Consider the following 14251-nt stretch of genomic DNA (forward strand, 5'->3'; position numbering starts at 1 on the left):
TCCCCTTATATGTAAAGCATTATGCTAAGTGCTGTATAGGAGAGGGTAGTAAAAAATGATTATCGCGTAATCCCTTCCCTCCCAGAATTTTATGATATACCAAAAGTAGAAGAGTTAAAGTAAGCATGCAGATGACGAACAGAAAGACATAATTTGTAGCAAAGGGAACTGCCAATTCTGAGTCTCAGAGGATCTGGGGCAGGTTTCCTGAAGGAAGTGTCATTGATCTAAATAAATTTAGATCTGGGTTCACATTAGGTATGCATTCAGTAAATGTTTACTGGATGAATTTTATGAACTTTTATAATATAACCTATCATAGAAAACTTCAGGAGTACCATAGTCCAGTGTATCGAAAGTAAGTTTGTAAAATGAAGTCTGTAGTACAAGATTGTATCCAGATATGAAGTCAGGTGGAACCTATACTAATCACTTAAAAAAAGAATACATACCTGTTATACTTGTCCATAGTTACTGTTTCTATGTATTTTGCAGTATTTTAATAATGAAAAATATGAAGCACAGAGATATGATGGATTTTTGAAGACATATGAGACTGCTTCATTGAAAAGTACCTCTACTCTGGCTATGCTGAACTTTGGCCAAAGTGCTATTTTCAGTGTTGGCTTAACAGCTATAATGGTGCTTGCCAGTCAGGGAATTGTGGCAGGTAATGCATCTGTGGTTATCACATTTTATAGACTATATAAAACTTAACTTTTGTAACTAAGATTAATGAAAAGAATGTGTATATTAGTCTTAGTTATAAAGGGTGTTCAATAAAGTACTTTAGCACTTTTGTAATGGTTTCCTTTTTGTATCAGAATGTGTGTTCTCGATTGATCATCTCTTCTTTTTGTTTAGCACTGGCTCTCTCATTGATTGGGATTACTGTTTCTACATTTTATGGGTCTACAACCTGAATCTTTGAGGAGCAAGTTTATTTTAGTGTTCAGTATTTCTGGTTTCACTTATAGGCCTGGAAATCAAAGTCATTAGTTCAGTGTTTAGTCCAAAGGATTAAAAGGGAAAAACATCTTGCTTTTAGAATTACCATAACCTTATAATCTTTTATTAATATTTTCATTTCTATAATTTCAAAAGTAATATGTCTACCTCTTTTGTGTAACCCCCCTCAATTAGAATTCATTCATGGTGAAATTAATATGAGATTTAATATTCTCAGTCATGATATATCCATTAGTTTCAATTTTTGAATGTATACTACAAAGAAACAATCACTTATGTTTTAGAGAAGAAAGTTTTTTTAACCTTCCATTTCTATCATTAATTAAACCATTTTTATTGTGTCTTATAGTGTGTAGATGGACTTTCCCATTGCACTTAATATATACCAAGTTCCCGGTATTATCTGAATCATGGATTTGAATGCTTTGAAATTGAAACAGCCTAAGAGTTGTTGATTATACATATTTTACACTGGATTTCATATTAATAGCTATAAAATTCTCTTTAAACTGGGAAAGTTTATGACTCTCATCTAAAATATCTTTTTTTTCCCTTCTGCCGTTTGCATATTAAGGTACCCTTACTGTTGGAGATCTAGTAATGGTGAATGGACTGCTTTTTCAGCTTTCATTACCCCTTAACTTTCTGGGAACTGTATATAGAGAGACTAGACAAGCACTCATAGATATGAACACCTTGTTTACTCTACTCAAGGTAGACACCCGAATTAAAGTAAGTAATCTATTTAGTACCTTTTCAAAAATATATGAGCATCATCTCATTATTATTGGATTATTCTAGGGGAATACTCTTATCATGTTAGCAAACTAATTTCTCTCTTGCAAGAATTGGGGCTGTCAAGTGTACTAAGAGATTGTTATAGATTTCATTTCTATGTTTAAAAACAATGTTAGGAAAAAATGTTATACCTAGAAACTAAAACTTATTATTCATACTTATACTGGATTTATATTTGCTAATAATGCTGCAGAATATATGATTGCCTCTCCTCACATCCTTCAGCCCTTTACTTCCCTGCTAACCCTCCCCCACCCCCTGCAAAAGTTGTCCAGCAGCCAAACCATTCATGAATTTTTTTTTAACCTTAGCAGTGAGGAGTAAAAAACACAAATCTTTAAAAGCATGCTTGGAAGTGCTCTAATTCCACTTTCATAAACCTTCTCCTTCCCCATTATTTTCCTTTTATCTCTCTGTTAAAAAAAATATCGGTATAGCTGTACTCTAAGGTAGTATGTAAAGTGTTGTTTTTTTTTTTTCCTCTTCCCTGTTAGGACAAAGCGATGGCATCTCCCCTTCAGATCACCCCACAGACAGCTACGGTGGCCTTTGATAATGTGCATTTTGAATATATTGAAGGACAGAAAGTCCTTAGTGGAGTATCTTTTGAAGTCCCTGCAGGAAAGAAAGTGGCCATTGTAGGAGGTAGTGGGTCAGGGTGGGTAATTTAGTTATTTATAAAATTCTTCATTACTGATTGAAAATTCTGAATGTGATTTTATTCTTATCCTAATGAATTGATTACTGTGGTTTAAAATTAGGGTTTCCTGATGCCAATAGAAGCTAAATGACCTCTCCTTGTCTCCAATTTCAGGAAAAGCACAATAGTGAGGCTGTTGTTTCGCTTCTATGAACCTCAAAAAGGTAGCATTTATCTTGCTGGTCAAAATATACAAGATGTAAGCCTGGAAAGCCTTCGGAGGGCAGTGGGAGTAGTACCACAGGTACTTAAAAATAGAAAAATACAATTTTTGGAAGATTTATTGGGTTGATGGTTATGTAAACTATAATAATTTGAATCTGAGGAGTCAGCATATGCTAATTAAGTGGGGAGTGTTAGGCCCTACAGTTCAACTTCTTTTTTAAAAAATTTTATTAGTGCATTAAAGTTACACAAATATTGGGGTTCATTTTGACATCATTATACAAGCATGAAATATAATTTGCTCCAATTTAGTCCCCAGTACCTCCCTTTCCTCCTTCCTTCCCTGTTTCTTTTCTTGTATTCTACCGTTCTTCTATTTATTTATAGTGTTTAAAAATTAGTTCATTATAAATCTACATAAAGCCAAAATTCACCATGGTATATTCAAATGTACATAGGACAGTTTAGTCAGTTTTATTCTACCATCCTCACTTTTCCAATCCCTCCTCTCTTCCCCTCAAACTCGTTCCTCTACTCCACTGATCCCTCTTCTATTTTCATGAAATTTCCTCCATTTTTCCCCTTATTTTGGTCTGGGTTCTGCATTTGAGAGAAAACATTCAAACCTTGATTTTTTGAGTCAGGTTTATTTCACTTAGCATGATAATCTCCAGTTGCAACTACTTACCAGGAATTGCCACAGTTCTTTCTTCTTTATGGCTGAGTAGAACTCCATTGTGTGTGTGTGTGTGTGTGTGTGTGTGTGTGTGTGTGTACCACATTTTCTTTATCCATTCATCTGTTCACCAGTATCTGGGCTGGTCTCATAACTTGGCTATTGTCAGTTGTGCTGCTATAAAGATGGGTTTAGTTGTATCTTATAGTATGCTGATTTTAGGTCTTTGGGATAAATATTGAGGAATGAGATAGGTGGGTCATGTGGTGATTCCATTCTTAGTTGGAATCACCATTCTTAGTTGTGAGGAATCTTCCTACTGCTTTCCAAAGTAGTTGTACTAACCCTCCAACAATGTATGAATGCACCTTTCCCCCCTACATTCTCCACAGTATTTATTTGTGTTCTTGATAATTACCATTCTGACTAGATAAGTTGAAATCTTAGTGTAGTTTGTATTTGCATTTTCCTGATTGCTAGGGATATTGAACATTATTCATATATTTGTTGGCTATTTGTGTTTCTTCTTTGAAGAGATGTCTGTTGAAATATATTGCCCATTTATTGATTGGATTTTTTTGATGTTGAGCTTTTTGAGTTTTTAAATTATTCTGGATAGTAATCCCCCAAGAAGCAGGTGACAAAGATCTTCTGTCATTCTGTAGGATCTTTCTACAGGTGAACTTCTGTTACCAAAAAGAACATTTAACAAAAGCATAGGAAAAAAAAAACTTGAATGGGATATCTGCATGATGGGAAAATTACTAAGCCCTAGAATGATGGCATAATAGAATGGCACAGAATAAAGTCAAGCTGACCTAGATTCTAATGCCACCTTTAAACCTCATTAGTTCTATAACCCTGGATCTCAGTTTCCTCATCTCTAAAGTAAGGATACCTTTTATCTTACAGGATAGGATTATTGTTACACATTAGAGATAGTATGTTTAAAGTACCAAGCACAATATCTATCACAAGATTGTTCAGCAAATGAAAACTATTATTATAATTTTGAACAGCTTTTAATATAATGAATTTATAATTACAGAGCAGTTCAACTGCCAGTTTGCATCATGTCTTGAACACTACTGCCCTTAGTACCAAGCACATTGCCTGACCCATAGTAAGCATTTAATAAATATTTGCTGAGTGACTTTGTGAGAAAATAAATTCAAAATAATACCTGAAAAGACAAAAAAATAGATAAATTTAAAAGGATGTGAGATTTTTCTGATGTTGAAAGCACATAGAGAGACTTGGGGATTAGTTGCAGCTAGCAATTATCATAAAGTTGATTCCTGAAACTGGAATAAAATCCCTGAGAGAACAGATCAAAATATGGAAAAGAGAGAGGGGAGAAACTGTAAGAAAGTGATAAGAGTAGGATATGTATCTTGTAAAAAGTCCCCAAGTAATCTAACACAGGACAGTCTTTTCTGTCCTCTCTTTTAATGAGAATTCCAGATTTTAAGTGAGTATAAGTCACTTAGGGAGATGATTGAAATTTCACTTCTTCACACACCCTAGTTGTGATTCTAGAGGGCAATATGGGGCCCAGAAACCTGCATTTTTTAATATGTATCCTATGTGATTCTGATAAATGGTGTGTAGACCTGCTGAGAAACACTGTTTGTCAAGTGATCTGGATTCTGGACTAACTATATAGGGCTCAATATTCTCATTCATATAACTAAATTCCTGCCATTCTCTTGGGCTATTTAATGTTTACCCTCATTCTTTTGAGGAATAAAATACTTCATTCACAAAAGAAAAAATATACTGTCAATAAACAAAAGAAAAGTTACTTATTCTAATAAGAGGCTTTATACATGTAAATTAAATGAATAATGTTTTTTTTTACCTATTAGATTAACAAGGATTTTGAAATTCATAACATTCAGTTTGTATAAACTGCAGAAAGATAAGTAGTGGTATAACGGGAACAGTAGGAGGGAGGAGAGAAGAGAAGGGGGAAGTACTGGGGCCTGAATTAGAGAAAATTATATAGATAATAAAATGGTTACTGTAGTGAAGTAACATCTCACATAGTTACTCATTTATTGTATGTGGCAAGAGCAGGTGAAATCTCATTTAGCAAGTCATGAAAAAAAGTCCAATAGTTAATTAATATTTTTTTACCTTTATTTTCTGTTTCCAGATTTTTAGTATTTGTTAACTTTTTCAGAATATAGTACTTTGTATATATACAATTTTGGACTTTTTGGATACCATCCCAATATGAGAACTTTTTTATTGTCAAATAATATTGTTATTATTTGAAATAATATCTGAAATTCTGAGTGTGATTTTGATGTCAAAGAAAATTTTAATTGTATATCCTGGTTCATGTGAACTAATGGCATCATTTTATTTCACCTTACTAACTATAGCCTTTCACCTATTTGAAGACTGAAAGAAAAATGTGAGATGAATGTTCACTTTAAGTAAATTAGTGTTACTTAATATATTACACATATGTGTAAAAAATTCTTTTTTTCTGCATTTCAAGTCCAGTGTCAAAGCTTCCTAGAAATATAGAAAAACATATTCAACCTCATTAGTAATTAAGGAAGTGCTCATTTAAACAGCATTCTACCTCTAGAAATAGCAGCAACTTAAAATTAATATGCAAGATTGCTAAAGATATGGGGATTTGACAACCTCATACTCTATTGATTAAAGTATACTCAGATGCACAGTCATATATATAATGATGCTTTATTCCAACATTATAGCCACAGTTATTTATTAATCACATTAATGTCAATCAATAGGAAAATAGATAAATTATGGTATGTCCATAGTCTAAAATATACAATTAGTAAAAAGAATGAAGTAGGCTTCTTTTATTAACTTGTAAAATCTCCAGGATATGTTAAGTGGAAAACCCATTTGAAAAATAATAAGTACAGGATGGCCCCACTTGTTTTGGGGGGAAAACCATATATATTTAGGCTTACAAATGCATTTTTTAAAAATCTGAAATTATATGTAACAAACTGCTCATGGTGATAGTTCTGAAAAGGGAAATGGAATTTTAGAGTTGGGGTGATAAAAGGGGCTGTCATATTTTATTCTTTATGCCTTTATATCTATATAATTGTTCAAATTCTTTTGGAATGAATATAAATATATGTGTGTCTGTATGTAAATCTGCTTCAGGATGCTGTCCTCTTCCATAATACTATTTACTACAACCTTTTATATGGAAACATCAATGCTTCACCTGAGGAAGTATATGCAGTGGCAAAATTAGCTGGACTTCATGATGCAATTCTTCGAATGCCACATGGATATGACACCCAAGTAGGGGAACGAGGACTCAAGCTTTCAGGTGATCAGTGATTTTAGACCTGCCTCCCACTTGTATACTCCTTTCAAACTTATTTATCAGAACCACTTATATGCTACATCTCTACATTTATTCTTTGTTCTAGTTTAGCTTATGGAGGAAATGTATAGATTAGGGGCAAAGCAAGGCAGAAATAAAGAATCCGTGTATCCCTATGTTGTATTTTATTTAGAGACAGGGTCTCACTGAGTTGCTTAGTGCCTCGCTGTGGCTGAGGCTGGCTTTGAACTTACAATTCTCCTGCCTCAGCCTCCCGAGCCACTGGGATCAGGTGTGCACCACCATGCCTGACTAAGTTTTCAGATCCAATTTGTGTTTGGCTTTGTTGGTTCTCTAATATTGAATTTTTTTCTTTCTGAGATTGGTATTCATTGAGAAGTATTTATATTATAAACAACATATAATGAGCATGTTTTTGGTGAGAAGAACAATTACAGAATTCAAGTTGTTAGGCTCCCTACTCATTCTCGATCTTATGCCTGCTACATAGTCAAATTTCAGTATTTATGTTCAAGGAAATATAGTTTGGTAAAGGATATCATACATATTATATCATACACAATAAGATGAAAAATAATCAGGAGCATAGTTGAATATTGATGATATTATTTGATGGTCATAACCAATAGGAATACTAGCAACATAAAATATTTCTGTGCTTTCTTAAATTAAAATTTTTCTTCATCAGGAGGAGAAAAGCAAAGAGTAGCAATTGCAAGAGCCATTTTGAAGGACCCCCCAATCATTGTCTATGATGAAGCCACTTCATCATTAGACTCAATTACTGAAGAGGTAAATGATAATGAAAATATATAGCTCTTTAATGTTTAACATTTTTCCTTATAAGTTTTAACAGAATGACTGCATTTCTTTGTAGTTTAAATGATCTTCAAGTGGAGGTACCATAAAGCAAAATGCCTAGCCCTTTCCCCCATGTAGGAGGTGTTGATGGTTAGAATGCCATTTCACATCAAACTAGCTATCACATTAAGTTTATTTGCAAACATGTCTCATTTTGGAATTATGTGACACCTTATAATGATGTTGTATTACCCTTGCACCTTGCAAAGTTGTACAAATTGCCTAATGTGCTGAACAGAAGAGGATTTTTGTTTCTCTCCTACTGCCACTTAGTACTTATTAATGTAAGTCATGTAAGTGATTGTGACACTTGTGATACAGTGCTCACCAGAAAGCCTTTCAATTCTTATAGATCAACTCATTGAGGTGCAAGTCAGGTACACACAACCTTCAGCACTGGTATCAATTTATACTCATTTCACAGGAAATATTTTAAACACCAAGATATTGTGGCACTGATGTTACGATACTACCCCAGCAACTACATTACACTTTGTAAAATCTTTATATTACACACTTAAGTCTCAACAGCAATGATAATTTCATTAACAAATCCCCTTAATCTAGAACTGAAGATAGGCAGATTTTGTCAGTTGCCTCCATCAACAGTGGTTGATGCAGATGAAATCATTATCATCTACCTTCTAATTTAGTACTTAGTATTAACCTAGTGTTGAAGGATAGCTCTACTTTCAGATTTATAGGCTGTATGATGCAATATTTGCTTAGGGAGTTACATTTTAGGACACATTATTAAATAAGCAGCATGTTTAAAGCAATTTAATTCTGAAGTGAACTGGTTAGCATGGGGATTTATATTTTTGTTGTTGTTCTTGTTGTTTTTTGTCTATATAGTGCTAGTGATTGAACCCAGGGCTTCACATACGTTAGGCAAGTACTGTACCACACAGCTACATCCCTGGCCCTTTTAACTTTAAGACAGAGTTCCACTAAATTGCCTAAGATGACCTCAAACTTGTGATCCCTTCTGCCTCACCTCCAAAATAGATGGGACTACAGTTATGCACTACTGCACCCAGCTGATTTGTTATATTTAAAGTGAACCTTAACTTGGACCAAATCCCATTTATTTGAGTAGGAACCTGCTTATGAGAACTTTACGCTGAAAAATGGGTCATACTACCACAAATTAAAAGTGTCTTTATGGGAATCACCTAGTTTTATTATGTCATAGAATATAACCCTTTAAGAGTTTACAGAGAACCCCCCGCAAAGGGAAAGAGTTACCAGAAGATTGGGAAATTTGAATAAGCCTTTATAAAAGGTCCAGAGCACTCTATAGGATGTCAGAGTTTAAATTCTTAAGGATAAAAATTGCAGTTTTTCTTAGTATTGGCCCTGTACTTGATTTTTGGTCTGCCTTAGTAAAATACGGGTCTTCTTTTTTGTGTAGCCATCTGCTGTCAATAATTTTATACCTTTAATAAAGAAAATGTTTAGAAGTAGCTGTAGGAAACCAGTGGCACATCCCCACCAGCTACACTGCTATTTCCATCTGGCCAGCTGTACTTAGACCCAGGTTTCCAATTTTACAGTCAACAAACAAAAATGTATTTTTCAGACTGCATTAAGATTTCCTCAAGTTAAAAATACACGGATGTCTTTATCTCCCCTTCTGTCCTCTGAGTTTCAACTAAGGAAGAACTAATATTCCTGTACTCTTCAAGTCTCCCTGTCTTTCCCTGGTTGATTTAAAATTTTGATGTGTCCTATCATTTGAGAGCCTCCTCATTTTAGTTTTGTTCTTGTTGACAAACATATTTGGCTATGCTCCTGATGTCACTGGAGTTGCTGATTGTTTGTTTAGTTTTTAAGTAAAGGAAATATCTACCTTTCCCCAGACTTTGTGTTTTACAGAAATGTCACCTATCTTACTAATTTTTCCCATTACTATGTAGTTGTATTTACTTTTCCTTTCTGCTTGATTTTCTCTTCCTCTTTTAAAATTAGAGGTCAGTTATTTGGTTCTGGTATAAAACTTGCATCATAAAATATTAATTGACATTTTATATGTTCCATTAAGAGATATATGATTATTTTCATTTACAGTTACCTAATGGGTTGATTTTTTTCCATCTGACTCTTCTTGTCAAACTTGCAGACTATTCTTGGTGCCATGAGGGATGTGGTCAGACATAGAACTTCTGTTTTCATTGCACATAGATTGTCAACAGTGGTTGATGCAGATGAAATCATTGTTTTGGACCAGGTAAGAGATTAAATGTTAGTATTCAAAGAGCATTGGGGATTGTTATTGATACAAGAAACAAATATTGTTTCTAATAATATATAGAGAGAGTTTATGTTCTTTGGATGAGATTGAATACCCATGGGGTTCTGATTTTAGCCTCTTTTGTAGGAAAGAATGCATGTCATTTCCAAGAAGGAGTAAACTGTATTAACTCTCTGTTAAAGCACTAAAAGCAAAAATTTGATAAAGAAAGCATTAAATCTTCAGATAGAAGCAGGTTTTCAAGGGTGTATATGTAAAAGAATTTTTCTTTTTTTTTAAACATCCCATTTTCTTTTTTAAAAAAACCATTGTTTTTTAAAAAAATATCTTTATTTTATTTTATTTTTTATGTGGTGTTGAGGATCGAACCGAGCACCCCGCGCATGCCAGGCGAGCACACTACTGCTTGAGCCACATCCCCAGCCCCATAAATGAATTTTTCTACATTAGTTTTTGCTCCGAGTAGAAGCTTTGCTCTATGCCTTTGCTATGATATGTATTTTAATTTTTCTAGCACAGCTCGTACCCTTGATGTCTAAAAGATAATAAAGTAAACTGGTGATTTTCAAACATGATCATTTTTATTTTGTTTTTTCTTATGGAGAAGATAAGAAAATAGGCAGCTTTATCTCCTTTGAAGGAATTACTTACTATACAAGTGTCCTGAACAAATCAGAGTATCACTAGTGTGATTGATAAATTTTAAAATTTGTAATATTTTCTTTTTCTCCTTTCTGTAAGGACCTCTTCTCCCCAACTCTTAGTACTTGATTATGTCTAACATTGTTCAGTTTTCCATATCATATTCAGCCTTTTCTATGATTATTTTTCCCTTCTAGTAACTTCTAGGAAATTAAAATTTTGAAAGCCTATTCACTGAGAGTTAACAGAGAAAAAAAGTATTATGTGCTTTCTGCATATTGAGTTATTGGAAGGTAATTTTTCAGTCCCCTAAAACTTTTTATATGGTGCTCAGTGCTGTGGTGTATATACTATTTATTTTCTATGTGAATTTTATACTTGTGACTTTAGGCCTTTCTGTTACTTAGTTTATAAATGTTTATATTCATTAGAAAATAAACTGATTTTTCTAGTATTATTATACCAGAATGTCTTAAATGGAAAATATTTAAATATACCATCTCATATCATTGGCATTCAAGAATCTGAAATATAATCTGGTGATTTTTTTAAACTGGGGAATGATATTGACCAAATTATTTTTTGAAATCTGGGTTTTGTGCTTATTAGTAAGCTTTCCAATTATAGGCGGTCATATAGTTAGAGCCTCCCCTTACAAATAGAAAATGATCAAGTACTTTAACAGTCATGGACTTGTCTATCTCATGCCATGAGGATCACAGTGTGTATTCATTTATATCATAATGTTGCCAGTGGGTTTTAGATTATAATTGGAACTAATTTATTAATGAACATAGCACCTAGATCTAAAATCTCCTTATGTTGATAATTTGATGGTTCTACAGTTGCTTGATTATAAAGATAACAGATTTTCATTTTCTAGTGAAACTAATGTGACCTTTATTTCAGTTGGTTGTTGGTCAACTCATGTGTTCTGTCAGTAGTCTCTTAGAATATGTGTGTTAAGATGGCATATCTAAGGGATATTTAGTTAAACAGAAGATTAGACATATTTGTTTATCTCTTCTCTCTCCAATCATACTAAAACAAACATAAAGGAGTAAAATAAGTATAAACCCACAAGCACAAATATACTAAGAGAGGAAATTATAGTGAACAAAAGACATCAGCAAATGTGGGGAAGATGTTAAGTAGATAGAGAGATTAGCACAGTTGATATATTTGAATATTATGTGCCAAAATGGAGAGGAAATCAATAAAAAGCAACTTGGTATATGTTGTAGACCCCTGAAAACATTCAGTAATTGGAGCCACCCAGGTATTGTGCAAAGGCATAAGATTGATATAACAAAATTAAATGTATATAGAATAAATAGTGTTTCCAGGGCTCTTCCTCACCCCACCCCGCAGCCTGGTGTTTAATCCTTCCCAACCTAAGCAAGGAGCAGGAAAGTTTCTTATCAGGACATCTCTAGACACAAGAAAACCACCAAATACATTAGCAATGAAGGTAAAATTAACTGGAAATTAAAACATACCAAAGGATCAAACCATATCCCTCATATCACTTGCTCCAGGAATTTTGCCACAGTTGTTTATTTCTGCCATCACTGTTCCTTTCCTCATCAGCAGATAATTGGAGTATTCTGAATAAACAAAGGTAGCCCCGGAAATAAAAGATGTACATTTGGGGACCCCAACAAAATGGGCTAGTTGCCCATCCTGATCAGCTCTTAATGCTCTATTATTAAATATCAGTGGATAATAAAGGAAGACCTCTAAAACAAACAGAAAAAAGGAACACAGTAGAAAATGTAAACAGCACAGAGAGTGTAAGAAACTTTAAAATATAATATCTCTAGAGGTCATGGAAAATATAGCATTTCTAAAATAAGAGCAAATGCTGTTAAGAAAAGTAAAGGAAACTTATGTGGCATGATTTCTAAGGTAGATTGTTAAAAGGGAAAAAAAGTAGGCTTCAAAAGAGTACATAGTATATAGTATGACACCTTTTGCAAGGAGGATGAAGTAAAAAGAATATATGTATATGTGCTTATATTTGGAAAAAGAAACTCAGAAGGAAGCAACTGGCTACATACAGGATGGGAACGGAAAAGGGTGATAACAGATAGGGAAGAGAATGTGACTTTCCTGAGTATACTTTTTTATATTGGTTTTACTTTTGAACCATATTGGTATTTTTGTTTATTCAAAAATAAAATTAAATCAACAAGGATGGGGGGAAATTGAATATAAGCAGAAGGCAGCAAAACTACGTATAAAATTGATAAACACATAGAATACAAATAGAATTAGGGCTAGGATTGTGGCTCAGTGGTAGAGTGCTTGCCTAGCACATGTGAGGCACTGAGTTGGATCCTCAACACCACATAAGAAAGAAAAGAAAGATAAATACTGTGTCATGTACACTAAAGTATTTTAAAAATAGAATTAATCCAAATGACTTTACAGCATATTACTCCAATTAAATATACTCTCAGTGGAGTATATTATAAGTATAAAAAGAACTAAAGAAAATTTATTCTTTATTAAATTTGTTGTTGGTTAGTATTATGAGGATAGGAGCCATTTGGAAACTATTTTTTATCTGAGACTGAGCATATGAGTATATGTGTTGATGGTGTTAGGAATAGATATCTCACTTTGAAGAATAAAGATACAAATATGCAATGGTCAAAAAAAGGAAGACTCTCATAATGTTATATTGGAGTGGAATTATCAGTGTGAATTTATGATATTTAAACAATATTCAGATTTTTGTGGAAAAGGCCTAGAAGCAATGAAAACCTAGTAGCGATGAGTGTTACTGGCACACAGATTTTGGCCACTTAATACTGCATCTCATTAAAAGGAACCAAGATTCCTTGGAGAAATAGTTGATTACAAGTGGGGGTGGGGAAATTAGTGAAAACACAAGGACACAGGAACCATTTTGAATGGGCCAAATTTGGGATAATTAGAGCATAAAAAAGAATAATGACACTAATGAATTGTAACACACTGAGTAGAAAACTAATCCCTGCATCCGTAATAATACTTCTAAAACAAAAAGTGCCAAGGGGAAAGGGAAAGCTGTTCTTTAAGAATGTCAGCTAACACATGTAAAAGAAATGATAAATGTAGAAAATTTTACAACTACCATTGTAATAATTGATTCACTTAAGGATCATCACTGGTTGCTGAAACATGATGAGAAGCTATTGGGGAACAGAATATTCACAGATTTTGAACATATAACCTATATATAACTTATTAGTTACAAAGAGAAAAAGTACCTTTAAAGAGAGAAATCTCACCAGACTCTGTGGCACACACCTGTAATCCCAGACATTTGAAAGGCTGAATGAAGCAAGGAGGATTGCAAGTTTGAGGCCAGCCTAGGAAGCTTAGTAAGAAGACCTTATCTGGAAATTTTAAAAATTAAAAATAACAAGGGCTAGGGATGTAATTCAGTGGTAGAGCACCCCTGGGTTTAATCCTTGGTGTACTGCAAAAAAAGACTTTTTAAAATAAAATATTAAAAAGAGCCAGGGGTATGGCTTATTGATAAAGCATCTTGGGACTTCAGTTACCAAGTAGTACAATGAGAGAGGGAAATCTGGTAGACATCCTTAATCAAGTGATCAAATTTAATATCAATAATGGAAAAATTGACCTCATATACCTCCTGATGTGATGCACTGAAGGTACATCATCACATATTTCTTACAAAAATGTTTAGCTTGGATCTTTATTTTTTAGCTTAGATATAATAATTAAGAACAACTAGATAACACAAACTGAAAGGCATTGAAGAAAAAGCAGGACTAAACATTTTAAATATGCCAGTGACTGTTCTCTCCCCCCCCCCCC

The 14251-nt window shown here is 33.6% G+C and overlaps 1 protein-coding gene across 2 annotated transcripts in view; it reads left to right on the top strand.

Moving 5' to 3' along the window:
• Abcb7 (ATP binding cassette subfamily B member 7) overlaps window positions 1-9779 on the top strand; it is a 90945-nt gene extending 81166 nt beyond the window's left edge. For both annotated transcript variants that reach the window (XM_015505845.2, XM_048797461.1), the window contains 7 exons: window positions 496-670; window positions 1544-1701; window positions 2262-2425; window positions 2582-2711; window positions 6471-6642; window positions 7349-7452; window positions 9644-9779. In XM_015505845.2, coding sequence (XP_015361331.2) covers window positions 496-670; window positions 1544-1701; window positions 2262-2425; window positions 2582-2711; window positions 6471-6642; window positions 7349-7452; window positions 9644-9763 — 1023 coding nt within the window. In that variant the 3' untranslated portion in view covers window positions 9764-9779. The remainder of the gene's footprint in view (window positions 1-495; window positions 671-1543; window positions 1702-2261; window positions 2426-2581; window positions 2712-6470; window positions 6643-7348; window positions 7453-9643) is intronic.
• Window positions 9780-14251: the final 4472 nt, after the last annotated feature.

Source organism: Marmota marmota, unplaced genomic scaffold (assembly GCF_001458135.2).
Source record: "Marmota marmota marmota unplaced genomic scaffold, marMar, whole genome shotgun sequence".
NCBI lineage: Eukaryota > Metazoa > Chordata > Mammalia > Rodentia > Sciuridae > Marmota > Marmota marmota.